Source organism: Equus asinus, unplaced genomic scaffold, assembly GCF_041296235.1.
Source record: "Equus asinus isolate D_3611 breed Donkey unplaced genomic scaffold, EquAss-T2T_v2 contig_1, whole genome shotgun sequence".
Lineage (NCBI taxonomy): Eukaryota > Metazoa > Chordata > Mammalia > Perissodactyla > Equidae > Equus > Equus asinus.
Window position 1 is genome coordinate 2,029,945 of NW_027224738.1, and position 13,827 is coordinate 2,043,771.

The 13,827-nt window shown below is 44.0% G+C and overlaps 1 protein-coding gene across 6 annotated transcripts in view; it reads right to left on the minus strand.

The window, feature by feature from the left end:
• Positions 1 to 11,082, minus strand: part of LOC139042836 (dehydrogenase/reductase SDR family member 6-like) — a 29,433-nt gene extending 18,351 nt beyond the window's left edge. The window contains exons 1-5 of one of the 6 annotated variants that reach the window (XR_011499985.1): positions 10,987 to 11,082; positions 8,386 to 8,477; positions 7,441 to 7,519; positions 5,559 to 5,656; positions 3,734 to 3,842 (exon numbers count right to left, since the gene is read on the minus strand). Coding sequence is in view for 1 of the 6 variants with exons in the window: in XM_070503392.1 (XP_070359493.1) it covers positions 3,734 to 3,842; positions 5,559 to 5,656; positions 7,441 to 7,476 (243 nt within the window). In the remaining 5 variants the exon portion in view is untranslated. Of the gene's footprint in view, positions 1 to 2,163; positions 3,843 to 5,558; positions 5,657 to 7,440; positions 7,520 to 8,385; positions 8,478 to 8,717; positions 9,837 to 10,986 lie in introns of those variants that run through there. The other 5 variants (XM_070503394.1, XM_070503393.1, XM_070503392.1 and 2 more) reach the window with 5 other exon arrangements.
• Between the last annotated feature and the right edge of the window lie 2,745 nt (positions 11,083 to 13,827).

Consider the following 13,827-nt stretch of genomic DNA (forward strand, 5'->3'; position numbering starts at 1 on the left):
AACAAGGGGAGATGGTGGCCACGAGACAGTGGGGAAGAGTTCAAATAACTGCCAGGAGGAAAAGGGAGAATATCAACTAGAGAACAGAGGAAGGAAAACCAGGATATACTCTATCATGAAAATCAAGTGAAGTTTCTAAAAGAGCAGAGTCTTGAGAGGCAGTGTAAAGGGTCTAGAGAAAAAAGTCACTTCCGTTGGGGTGAGTTTCTCCAGTAGCTTTCAGACAGAGGCAGGAATGGAGACGGTGAATGATCGAATGGATCAGGGATGAGGCTGCCAAGATTATACATCTCTTTATGGTCATCTTCCTACTTTCCGTTTTGATACTTAGCTACCAATCATACTAAAAGCAGAGAGTCTGAAACCAGCCTATGGCATGGTGCTGGAGACAGCGAAGGACACTGGGAGAGGCTGAGGTGACCCACCAAGTCAAGGAAGATGGAGGGGAGAATATATTTAACTCAACTTGTGTGTCTATAAAATAAAGAGAATCATAATGAAATGGGGTCCTCATAAAAAACACTAGGAAAATTAGTAGAGTAGAATGGTGTTGAAAACTAAGCCTTAAAATTATTCTTTCTTATCCATTTTAGCAAATAACCCATTTTACTTTATTGTTCCAGTTTTATTGAAATATAATTAACATACATAATCCATTTTTAATACATATAGCCCAACTTAATATATAAAAATGGGCTATTAAGTGAGTTCAGTCTCCAATCTTCTGAAATGCAATAATCTCTCAGGCAAACTAGAATTTCGCGCCTAGAGATGCTACTGCTGCCCCAACACTGGTACCATACATTCGGCTGGGCCTGTCTGCTGATTCTCCAGCCCAAAGTCCTTGCCTCCCTCCATGCTGCCTTCCTACCCCCAGCTCAGAACCTGCTGTCCCGTGTGATGCTCCCTCTGCCTGCCAAGCAGCAGCCCTCTGTGGCCCATAAAGTGGAGTGTCTGTACATAGTAAGGCCACATAGGACTGATCTTCCAGAAGCTCAGGCAGGGCTACAAAGGTCTCTAAAGATCTCCTCTAGCTGTATCTAGTCAGTCCCACTCTGACTCAGCTCTTCTGTCCCCATCAACCAGAACTCAGCTCCTAAACTTGGCAGACCTTGGCTCCTTGGGTCTTCAGTGATTCCATGCCTGACCCCAACCTGGACTGATAACCTAGATTCACTTACTCATTCAACCAACATTTGCTAAGCACTTCCGTGTGCTAGGGACTCTTCTACAATACAGCAAAGGAGGAAAAATCCCCAAACATCCAAGCCCTCCCCAGATCCTTGTCGTAATGGATCTTCTTTTCTAGTGGACCTTGGATTCTGCACTGACCTCTTACAGAATCTTCAATTTGTCCTCTGCCTTTTGACCGATCTTTCAGTCTTGGAATGTCTATCCATGAACAGAAATTTCCTACAAGTGTTCCTATATTTTGACCACCTGACCTTGCAGATCTGCTTGGACTCCAAATCCTGGCTTCCTCTGGAAAGTTCTAACTGGGTATATGTGTGTCATGGTTAACGAACACAAGAGGATCCTAGACAATTACTGCTGGAAGGGATTGTGTAATCTATCACCCTCATTTTAAACAGAAGAAACATGGGGCTGGCCCTGCGGTTGAGTGGTTAAGTTTGCGCATTCCGCTTCGGTGGCCCAGGCTTTTGCTGGTTTGAATCCTGGGTGTGGACATGGCACTGCTCATCAAGTCACTCTGAGGTGGCATCCCACATGCCACAACTAGAAGGACCCACAACTAAAAGTACACAACTATGTACCAGGGGGCTTTGAGGAGAAAAAGTAAAAATAAAATCTTAGAAAAAAAAAAAAGTAAATAAATAAATAGAAGAAACACATGCTGAGAGAGCCTAAGTACCATCTCCTAGGGCACCTGGCGAATTAGGGGCAGAGCTCAGGCTGTGCCGAAGGTTTTTTGACACCAGAGTCTGACCTTGGGGTCAGGTTGGTTAGGGTCACCTTAACAAGTGGCACTGACTCCTTTTGATTCCCCATCCCACTGGTTAATATTTTGGGGGATTTTTTTCTTTTCGTTTTTTACAAACGAGTGTCATTGTTTCATATGGATTATTGTTGAGGTGCTTTAAATCACAGGCAAACTCACTAATTTGCAAGTTATTGTTCGATATTTTAAAAGTTAACACTTACAAGTGTAAATTTCAGCTCCACTGTGCCTCACACCTACGTTCCTCACTGATACTCGTGAAGCACTGCAGACACGAACAAGCTCATTTTACAAATGAGTCTCACACGTCTCACCAGCTGTGACGGACGCTCTCCCCTTTTACCACAGCCTCTGCTTCTCCCCAAATCCTGTGTTAAGGACCAGCCTTCAAAAAATGCATCCAAGTTCCAAATAACAGATTTTCATCACCTCCAGATAGGTAAAAAAGGCAATTTATATTTTTAAAAAATTTGCTAGTTCAACAATCTGTGGGCCCACCCAAAGATCCCTTCTAGGCACTAAACAAATAGATTAAAAACAAATTCCTTTGTTACTAAGTCAATTTCTCTAACTTTCCTTTTAGCATTCATCTGCATCCTTCTTGACGTTAGGTTGAATGTTCAGAGCAAAGTATCAGTCCTGCTGCGCCATTAAAAAGCTCTTCTCCTGTCCCGCACAGGGCAGCATTCAGTACTCCAGTCATCTCATCCAGCAGGGATGGATGGAAAGAATGGCTCTTCTGCATTTCACTAGGATTTAATTTACAACCTTGAACTGAGCTGGTTCTGTACACAGTCAACCCGTCCATTGTCTGAGCCCGTGCTGTCTGCTACTGCTGGCTTACAAGCTCATTTGAAGTCAACATTTTTCATATTTACACCTGTCTCCCCTAGAGCACCTGGTGTGGTGCTTTGTATCAAAAGGTACTTAAAGCTTATTTGTATAACAAAATGAAAAACATTGATGAGCTGTGTGAAGGCTGGAGAATTCAAGGGTGGCAGACTCAGGAGGAATACTCTCTCTTCAGCACATGCTGTCTCTCACCTCTCTGGAACTTCAGTGGCTCAGCTAAAGACAGGAGAGTAAGGAGGGTACTCAAGGTACAGAAAAGCAGTGGGGTACATCCATCCTGAGAGCGTGTGCCTAATCTTAGCTCTAACCACTTGCTAGTTATGTGATTTGGGCAAGTTACTTAACCTCCTAGTTTCTTTCTCTGTACAGTGAATGGGACAAAGTAGTACCTACCTCATCGGATTGTTCTGGTCCCACAGGCCTCCTGCTGTCCCTCTCCCTGGAAGCTTCTCCCCAAACACCTGAATGGTTAGCTCCGTTGCTCCATTCGGCCTCTATGAAAATCTCACCTTATCAGTGAGGCCCTCTGGGACCTCTCTAATAACTGAGCTTTTTTTCTCTTCATAGTACTTATAACTACCTCACATGTTATATGTTTATTTGATTACATATTATCCTGTCTCACCTCTCCAAAATGGAAGTTCCCTGACAGAAGGGACTTTGTTTAGTTCTCTGATTTGTCTTCTGCACCTAGAATGGAGCCTGGCATGTAGAAAGTGCTTAATAAATATTCTTTGAATGGATGAACTGGAAGGTCAGACGAATTAATTTATACTAAATGCCTTGGTATTTATGTTCACTACATGTTAGTCATTACGTTAACTACCATTACTCTTCAGCACATGTGAGGATTCTTTCTGGATGCCCAGGATGGAGACCTGGAGACTAACGTGGTGGTCATCCTGGTGGTGGTCACCTTACTTTAGGAAGAAAGGCCTTGATCATCAGGTACATGCTGCGGACGTTAAGATTCATTGAGAAGTCCCAGTCTTTCTCCTCACAGTCCAGGATGGTTCCATGATGAACAAAACTGGAAGAGTAATTAAACAATGGGGAAAAGTTATCATTAAAAACGATTTCTATTCCACTTCCTTTTCATTTTTATTTTCATTTATTGACTTAGACCATTGTCCCTTCCCTAACCAAGACTTTTAACAATTCAAACATAGTATCACTTGGTACATTAGGTAAGTAAGTGTCTCAACAACTTAAGGTAAAAAATTTGTTATTTGAAAACAAGATCCTTCTTTTAAAAGAAGGCGGCAAGTGTCTGGAGCCCCCAAACATAAGAAGCTCTATACCAAATGCACAGGAAATATCAACGCCATTACAAACAACTGAGGACACTTGCCCCAGTGGACTCTGATTTCAAGAGCAGCAGTGCCCTCAGGTGGCAAGAACTTATCATTCTCAAGGGAAATCAAAGTTGCAGGGAAAACAAGTATCTCACCATCTCAGGGCAGCAAAGTAATATCGCTACTGTACAGTTCTGACATACTGAGTAAACAAAGCAGAACAAAAGAAAACCCTCAAAATAGCCTTTGCTATTTTCCAAGTCACATTTCCTCAAGGAAGCTTTATAACAATGGGGTCCTAATTGATTTCACTGTCCCCTGGACCAAAATTATGTAATTACTTATAAAATATTGTCAGTTGTGATTCCCATGTACCACTGTACTTCCAGTTCAATCAAATGACAGCAAGAACCACATGCTATATTTCTATATCCCTTACTTTGCTGAAAATTTAATAGATGCTCAAAAAATAATTTTGCTAGTTGATTTTTTCATGGTTCTGAATATATTCTTCTATGAAAGATGAGCAGATTATTTATAAAATAGATAATCATAAATTGTTGCTTTAATTTCCATACATTGTAACACATGATAAACTATGAATAGACAGACTTTTTTCATACTGAAACATGATTAGGAAGAATCATAAAAATACATAAGAAGGCTCTAGGATTTTTCTATCAATGCCACAGTATAAACGTTAACACCACACAAGAAAAGTGGAACATCAGACTCTATCTACTTAGTCCTGCGTAAGCCTCAACTGTCCTCATCTCTACTGTCATGCCTGAAAAGGGAGAGTGAGCACAAGCACTAGCTGCTCCACATGGGGCTGCTCCAGCTCCAGTCTCTCATCCTTCAAGCATGGTTCAGCAAGTTTGGTACTACTCTATCAAGTTCAATTAAGCCATTCTCTTTGTGCTGTATATAAAGCAACAGAGTGAAACTTCTTTTGCTGGGATTAATTGTCCTAATAAGAAATGCTGCGCTTGGGAGGTAGAAAGAACTTGCCAGAATGTTGTGCCAACAAATGGGGAACATTCGCATTTCAATAAACTGAGTACTCAGTTTTTGGCAGATATACTTTGCCTTAAAGACACTCCTGGAAAACAGTTTTTAATTTTATTTTATAAGTCTTAGTGGAACATCAGTGACAAGTCCACTGGTGTGAGCCTGTCCCCAGCCTTAGGTAGATCAACAGCGTTGGATTGGTAGCAGTTGTCTTGAGTATCCTTAAGTGCCTTTAGGCCCCAAGCACATGTCAACTTCTATGGCTGTTTTACTTGCTGAATCTTACTTGTAACAAAAATTCTGTCCAAAATCCAGCTTTATTTCCTAAGGAATATATTAGGGTTCACAAAGAATAATTTGGCCATATTATCAAATTTCTTTTAATAAAAGACATAGAAAACTTTCTGTGAGGAGAATGAAATTAAAAAGTTATGAATTACCCAGCAACATTAAAGAGAATGTCAACTCTCTCAATTTCATTGGCAAACTCATCAATTTGTTTTTTTTTTTGTGACATCCAGGACTCGAGTCTGAATACCTGAAACATAAAACAAGGGAAACTATTTACTTATACCCATAAAAAATGTTTAGTCTTGTAGATGTAGCTGCTTTGAAGTACAAAGATTACAGTATCTGTCCATTTTGCCTTCATAGGATTGTTGACCATTGGTAGGGTCTTAAGAATCTTAAGAATCTCATTAATAAAAATCTTAAAATCCTCCCCATCCTGAACTCCCAATAACACACCTCTCTTTCCCTCCCTTTCTCTTCACTCTCTAAATTGAATACTAAAGGCCTTTTCTGAGAAAAGACTTTACAGTGAAGTATGAATGATCTATATTAGATGCTTCTCAGTGAGCCAGCAGTAATAACAGAGCGCAGGCTTGCTCTTTCCCCAGAGGCGAGTCACTGCCCCAGGAACACTGAATCCTATCTGAGTGAGGGGTAGGGAAGGGCAGGGCAGTGAGACAGGAGACTGTTTCCATTTGTGCACTTTACCTTCATGTCAATTCCATTATTTATTGGAAACAACTTTGTCAGTCAAGGGTATAATCACTTATTTCTGCACTAAATTGCAAGGAGAAGAAATGAGGGGCCAGGAGAAGGGATGAAACACTTGAAAGCTAGACATGAGAGATCCAGCATTGGATCTCAGAGACACACTGTAATAGTTACTAAAAAACCCCAAACATTCTCTAATAAAAGAAAGTCACTATTTTAATGTTTTTAAAAAAAATATGGTTTATTATTCTTTTATAGATATAGAAAGAAAAGATTATAAACATAGAAAAGGAGAGAAAGGGGAGAAAGTTTTGGGAGGACTTTCTTCCCTTAGTACTTTTTCAGTACAACAGCGTTTTTCTGACTTGGAGTTAAAATTCCCTATTATTAAAATTAAATAATTTTCCAATAATAAATAAACAATCCAATAATTAAAATAGCATAGTCTAATTCCGTTCATGAATTCAATGTGCTAATTTGCATTTGATTATATAACCTGTTCTATTTTGCTGGAAGAATTAACTTTCAAATGAGCTGTCTGTTCTGATTTCTTTCAGAGGAACTCTAGTTGAAGTCCTTTGATGCTGGAGTTGAGTTCAGTGTGGTGCAGTAAGGGGTGATACACAGCGAAATAATTTGCATGATCTCTTAGGGTTTCTGATCATATGTGACTTTAGGGCTGAGCTGTCTCCAATATGGTAGCCACCAGGCACATGTGGCTACTAAGCACTTGAAATGCAGCTAGTCAGAACTGAAATGCGCTGTAAGTGTACAACACACGTGAATTTAAAAGATTTAGTATGAAAAAAGAATGTAAAATATTCCATAAATTTTTTTTATATTGAGTATGTTAAAATGGTATTTTAGATATATTTAGTTAAATAAAATACATTACTAAAATTAATTTTCATCTGTTTCTTTTTACTTTTTAAATGTAGCCACAGGAAATTTAAATCACACACGTGGTTCACATCATTTTCCTACTGGACAGCACTGTGCTGAGTAGGGCACAGAAGTGAAAGTTGTCATTAAAAGTTAACGCAACAACTGTTAAATTTCACATACAACTTTGTAATTAGGTACTGAATCCTTCAACATGCTGGATAAAAAAAATTTTAAGTATACAACTTTTATATATTTAAGTATACAGATTTTTGTCTGTAGGTTCACAGAATATAGATTTGATATCAAAGAATCAGGCTCTAAGAAGAAGGCCGGTGGAGCTGACCAGCCAAGTAATTTTCTTTCAGCAGACGAGTACTGTTTTTTATAATACCTTATGGACTCTGAATCCCAAGTTCAAGCTGCTGAGTTGCTTACCCGGGTACTTTTCCAGTTCTTGAAGTTTGGACTCATTGATATCTGTGGCTATGACTTGGGCACCTTCTCTTGCAAAAGCCTGGAAGACAACACACAAATGAATCCTTTGTTTACTTGGTTAAGCTGCTCTCATGAATAGAAAATCCTTTAGCCTTTTCTCCCTTTATCTTATTTTCATTGTTTTCCTTATACATGGGTGGAATTTCAAACTATCTAGTCTCGCTTCGCCCTTCCCTTTGTTATTTTTATCATTAATTAGTACAACATGACATACATTGTGCTTGTCATCTGACTTTGTCCCTTTTAGTAACATCAAATACAATAGTGTTTTTAAAAAACTAGGATTCTGTTATTAACACCTCTCAAAATACTACTATTCTGTGATTTGACAGCCTTTATTCCATTTCTGAGCAGGTGACTAAACCCCAAATAATGAGAAAAATGGGTTATTTCAACACTTTTCCTCCTAAGAGTATACTAGTGTTTTCACAAATATCAAACTATATCCTACCGTTACAGTTAAGCTGCATTATTAGCTCAGGTGAGGAATATAATGTGCAAGAAGCTGCTATAAATTACAAGGTAAAGGTAACGGTAACCTGATAGTCTTAGAACTCTGGAGTCCTATGTCTGAACTGACATGATTTCAGAGGGCTATGCACTCCTTTAGGCCCCCTGTAATAAATTTATTACAGTGCAGAGAAACTGAGGCAAAGAAATAAGTTCTCAGAGTCAAAAGTTATGAGACGTCACATAATAAATATGTGAGGTAAGCCTTGCTTCATCCGCCTGGGATCAGGAGTAGCAACTTTTATTTTTGTAACTTAAGACAACAGAAGCACAAAAGCCAATAAAAAAAAGTAGAGCAGAATTAAACAGCCATGGGATCTGTCCACGTGATTCAACACCTCCAAAGGCAGGAAGCAAACAGAGATAGTAACTTACTATGGCAGTGGCCCGGCCGATCCCCTGAGCAGCAGCTGTCAGGACGATGACCTTCCCATCAAGTCGACCCATAACGGAACCTGCGGTTTAATCTACAGACACGTGTATTTAATGGCATGCACTGTAGACATGGTCCTATGCAGTAACATCTAGAATGAATGGTTCAATGTACTCCTTTAAGAACCTGAAGATGGCACCTCAGCACAAATATTCCCACCATGAGAATTCTCCAAGAGCGCCCACTCTAGATACCTAGCTTTGTACATCAAAACCATTTGGCACAGCCCACTCAACTGATACTCAGTAAGAGACAGACATTGGACTTGACCCACCTTTCGGTTTTTTGAGAACCCAATGCTGATCCAGAAGGGGTGGAGTCCTCCCCTGCCCATCCTCCCCGCTGTGCCCGCACGCACTGCTATGCCACTGGGCATGTCCTTCCTGCTTTCTGTCCTGTAAACTTCCGTTGGGTTTGCACCATCAATCATTTCTAGTTTGTTTATTTATATTCTTATTTTTGCAGGGGAAGATTCGCCCTAAGCTAACATTGAACCAGGAGGCTGAAGTGGAGTGCACCAAACTTTAACCACTAAGCCATCAGGGCTGGCTCTCATCTGTGGTTTTTCCTTGTCCCTTGGAAAGATTTCACCATCGGCCTCAGAAAGTCACTGAACAAAAGAACCGGAAAATCAAATCATGTCCAATACCCCCATTTTACAGATGAGGAAACTGATGTGGCCTGGTCCAGGTGAGAGAGACAGACGAAACGCAGGCCTCCCCATAACGCTGCCAATCCTCTTCTCAAGCTTAAGCCGGCGGGAGTTAACGCTTTAACAGCCACAGTCAGTCACTTCTGACAGGCAGGACTGAGACACTGTGACCGGGGGAAAGGTGGCGTGCATCAGGTCTGATCAGTGCCGACTGCAGGGCGCGCGGAACGGCTAGTGCTGAGGTCGGGGTGGCGAGGAGTCAAACGATGATCAAATGAGGTGGTCTTCAAGGAGCCAGGCTCTCTCCCCCATCCTGCTGTTCTCAACGTGTGCCTCTGACCTCGCGCCAAGTCACAACATGGCTGCTATGTCCCAAGGCACCATATCCGCATCCGCGTCAAAAAACACCAAGGGAAGGAGCAAAAGCCAAAGGTCTTTCTACCCAAGAAGGAAGGCCTGCTCAGAACCCCGGCCCACGTTTCACCCGCCAGCCCTAGCAGCCGCGGGGGCCGGCGTGTGGGGGCGCCGTCTTCCCCCCTCAGGATGGGAAAGGCAGGGAAGCGAGCTGGGAGGGCGTTGAGCGAACGCACTCAAGCAGCACGCGCGCACACACACCGCGCCCGAGAAGGCGCAGGCGGCTTCTCCGGCCTGGGCCCCGAAGCCCTTTCCTCCCGAGCCCCACTCCGTCCTCCTCAGCCACGCGCGGCTCCGCCCGCCGGGGGCGCTCACGCGGGCAGGCGTCAGGCAAGCGGGGGCGGGGGGCGTCAGGAAGGCGTGGGCGGACGCGCGGGGGGGGTGTCAGGCAGGCGGGGGCGGGCGCGCCAGGGGGGCGGGGCGGGGGGCGTCAGGCAGGCGGGGGCGGGCGCGCCGGGGGAGGCGGGGCGCGGGGCGAAGGCCCGAGGTGCGGCCGGGTCCCGCGCGCTCCTTCCCGCGTCCCAGCCGGCGTCGCACCCGGGCCTCCCACCAGCCGGCCCAGCGGGCCTCGTGTCGCCCGGACGCCTGCCGTCCAGCCCTCGGCCGCCCGGGGCCCGCGGCGTCCACGCGCGGACAGGCGGCGGGCGTTCCAGGGGGTGCCCCGCTGTCCCCGCCCCTGCCCGGGCGCTCGCTCCCTCTGCTCCCAGCGCTGCCCCGAGCTGCCGGCGCCCGACTCCGGGACCAGCTCGCCGCTGCCCGAGGCGCTCCGACCGCGGCCGCCCTCGCCAGCCACCAAGAAGCCCAGCCACTCTGAGGCAACGAAATTTTCACTGGTTTTCCCCCTTCTTACACGAGAGGTTCATACTCACTTTAAACTTGGGGAGAGTTGAGATATTTTCAGTATGTACTTTAGGAATGAGAGACTCCAGGAACCTTTACCCACCCCCAGTCCTGAGCGTGCGGATCAAACGCTGTGACTTGAGACCGTGCGCCCCGCGGCTCTGGGCGCCGTGCTCCGGGCGGCCTCCCTGCCTTTCTGGGCCTGGAGTTTGGAGCCGAAGGTTTACTGTTAGGTCAACTGCACTGCCACGCTAAAACAGAGTTTTTGGGAAAATGAGTTGCAAACATAGACTGAAATGGTAAAATCCAATATGAAAAGCAAACTTGATGGCTTTCTTACTGTAAACACTGGAATCAAAGTGTTAATTTTTCATTATCAGAGACAGAGCATTTTCAGGAATTCTGTCTTCGTGAGCCCGGAAGAAAAATGTTCACTTAAAACACTGAAAAATCCTCTCTTCTTTGGTTATTTTGAAAAACTTAAGATACCAGACTTCCAAATGCATCCTTATCCTGATCTAACTGCTAAGATTTCCTGAAATAAGTAACGTGCAGAGCAAAGCAACATCTAAAAATTAAACATCTCCTTTTCCCAGTCCATTTAAAGTTTCATTGAAAAAATACCAGGAAATCTTACTTTAGAGTAGCAGCAGGTGGATGGCGTCCTCCAGGTCACTGCGCGAGCGGCAAACGGAGACCGACCTTCGTGCAGACAAGTCAGGCGCTTAATGATGAATGCTGGGATGTGTAGTTCAGGTTTCTTCCTAGTTTGCTGGTTCTGTTTCCTTGAGTTTTTAAGGATTCGCACATTGGTATACTCAATGTGTGTACGTGCTGCCGTCTAGTGGAGCTCAGGTCGAACTGCTAACTCCGAGTAAACGGTGAAAAGCGGAAAAAGCCCCCGCAGCATGCTCAGGACTGGAAACCACTCCCTTGGCTTTGACCCCTCTCAGTCCCTGTCGTTTGTGTCTACTACGTGCTGTTCTGCGGTGTTCAAGATGGAATGAGGCAGAAGTCGCACGTGGAAGACGGCAGAGCCGCGAAACAGAAGGAGCCCAGGTCACTGAAGATACTAGAGCCTTCTCTCCTGGCCCTTGACATGATTGCTGAGAGGGCAGCACACGTTCTCTCGCGTTGAAGGTATGGTTGTGGTTCTCTTGTGACGCGCCGTCTCTTCTAACACTAATACACGCTTAGTGGCGGAATGCAGGCGTCCTGACTGCACTGGCGGTGGCGTCAGGGAGCAGGTTGAGCCTCAGTGGGAGTGTGGAGGCTTCAAGGAAAGAACATGCTGGGTAAGAGCAAAAAGCCAAGTCTGGCTGAAGAGAACAGAGACACAAGAAGGAAAAGAAAGGACTGGGTCACGTGAGCCCTCTACACTAGGCTTCGTAACTCCAACTTTCTCAGGCAGGTAACTGAGCAGAGTGAGTGTGTAGGTTGTTTGTGCACGTGCTGTTTAAGTGGCTTCACTCAGCACCCACCCAACTCACTTTCACCTGCCTCCTACACTGTAAGGGTGATAAATAAATGACAAGCAGTAGGCTATATTGGAGGATATGAGGAAGCCATTTGGTTTGAAACTAATTTGACCTGACCTTGTTTTTCCAGAAAGGTCTGTTGAGCATGCATTGTACATCTGCTTTAAACGCTTACAATGTCCCAAAGATAAGAACAATGCCCTTAAAGATAAGGAGGTAGCTTCCCCCCACATCGGCATTTCCTTTAATATGCATCTCTCCCTAAACTAAGGATTAATTATGGACCTGCTGTGCTCACCGTGTGACCACCCACCTTGTGACCACTGACCTCTGACCTGCTGGGCCAGCAAAGCATCTCGCGATAATTGTAAAAGGGATATTCCTGCCATATATGATGGATGCTCTTTGTTCCAAGACTGTGTATAACCACTTGGTACACCCCACTTCTTTGGTGCCCTTCCTTCCTTGGGGGAGGAAGGCCCCAGGCTAGTCCTCAGACCTGACTCATAATAAATTCACCCCAATTTTGATTTGTAGATTGATGTGGATTATTTGTGTCAAGGGGCTGAAAACAAAACTCTCAAATTGCCAGCTTCCTTTGCTGCTAGGGTTGGCCAATGAAATGTGGGCTGGAGTTTCTGAGGAGGCCTTTCTTCTTGGATAGAAAGGCCTTTGGCTTTTGCTCCTTCCTTTTTTGGGGGGGGCGGTCCTGGAACGTGGATATGATGCCTTGGGACCTAGCAGCCATTTTGTGACTTGGTCTGAGGTCAGAGGCACACACTAAGGACAATAGGGAAGAAAAGGAACCTAGTTCCTTGAAGACAGGCTTAAGACAAAATCCCTAAACTAACTCCTCTGGACTTCTTATGTGAGAAAAATAAACTTTAGTCACTTTTCAGGTTTTTCGTTCTTGGAGCTAAGTGTATCCGTAACAGTCACAGTGGTTAAGAACAGACTGTGGAGTCAGAAAGATGCAGGTAAGTCCCACATCTTTCCCTCACCAGCTAAGTGAGTAAGTTACACAGCTGACCAAACCTGTTTCACGTCTGTAAAATGAAGGTAGGCATAGCACCTACCTCAGGGATGTTGTGAGGAGGAAGGACTTGGCATGTACAATATTTGTTACATTTGTACTTAAAAATGTGAATGATTATTAGAAATTCAATTATAATGGATGGTAAAAATTACCCTTAAAGATTTTTTAAAACCCTGCCCTAGTTTCTGCTTGTGTTCACATAAGGTCTTTGGTAAAACTGTCTCTCATTGCCCCACTGTAGCTTCTAACACTGGGTCTAATGACTGTAATCACACGCAGCTGTGCTCCTTGTGTTCCTAACAACATCTTTCCTTTCTTTTTTTTTATGCTTTTTTTTTGGTGAGGAAGACTGGCCCTGAGTTAACATGTTACCAATCTTCCTCTTTTTTTTTTTCTCCCCAAAGCTCCAGTACATAGGTGTATATCTTAGTTGTAGGTCATTCTAGCTCTTCTATGTGAGACACTGCTACAGCATGGCTTGATGAGCGGTGGTAGGTCCACGCTCAGGATCTGAACCAGTGAACCCCACGCCACCAAAGCAGAACATGCGAACTTAACCACTTGGCCATGGGGCCAGCGCCAATACCTTTCCTTTGACTTTTGAGGATTTTGGAATAGACTTTTTATGAATATGAGAGTTCCCTAATCAAGGCCAACTCAGGTACCTCTTTCTCGATGCAGCTGTCTTCAGCCTCCCTTTATTCACAGATCTTCAACAATTATGCTTACTCTACGACCGCCTAAGTCACATGGTATTGCAGATATTTGCTTACCCCTCTGTATAGTCAGTGGACTAAATTTGTTTAAGGTTAGGGACCATATCTTTTTCACCCTTACATTGTGATCAGCTCATATTAAAAGTATGAGTTATTTGTTTTCCAGCTACAACATGAGTCCCACAAAGGCAGTGCCTTTCGGTGCCTAGACCAGTGATCAGCACACAGTAGAAGGTAGTTAAATATTT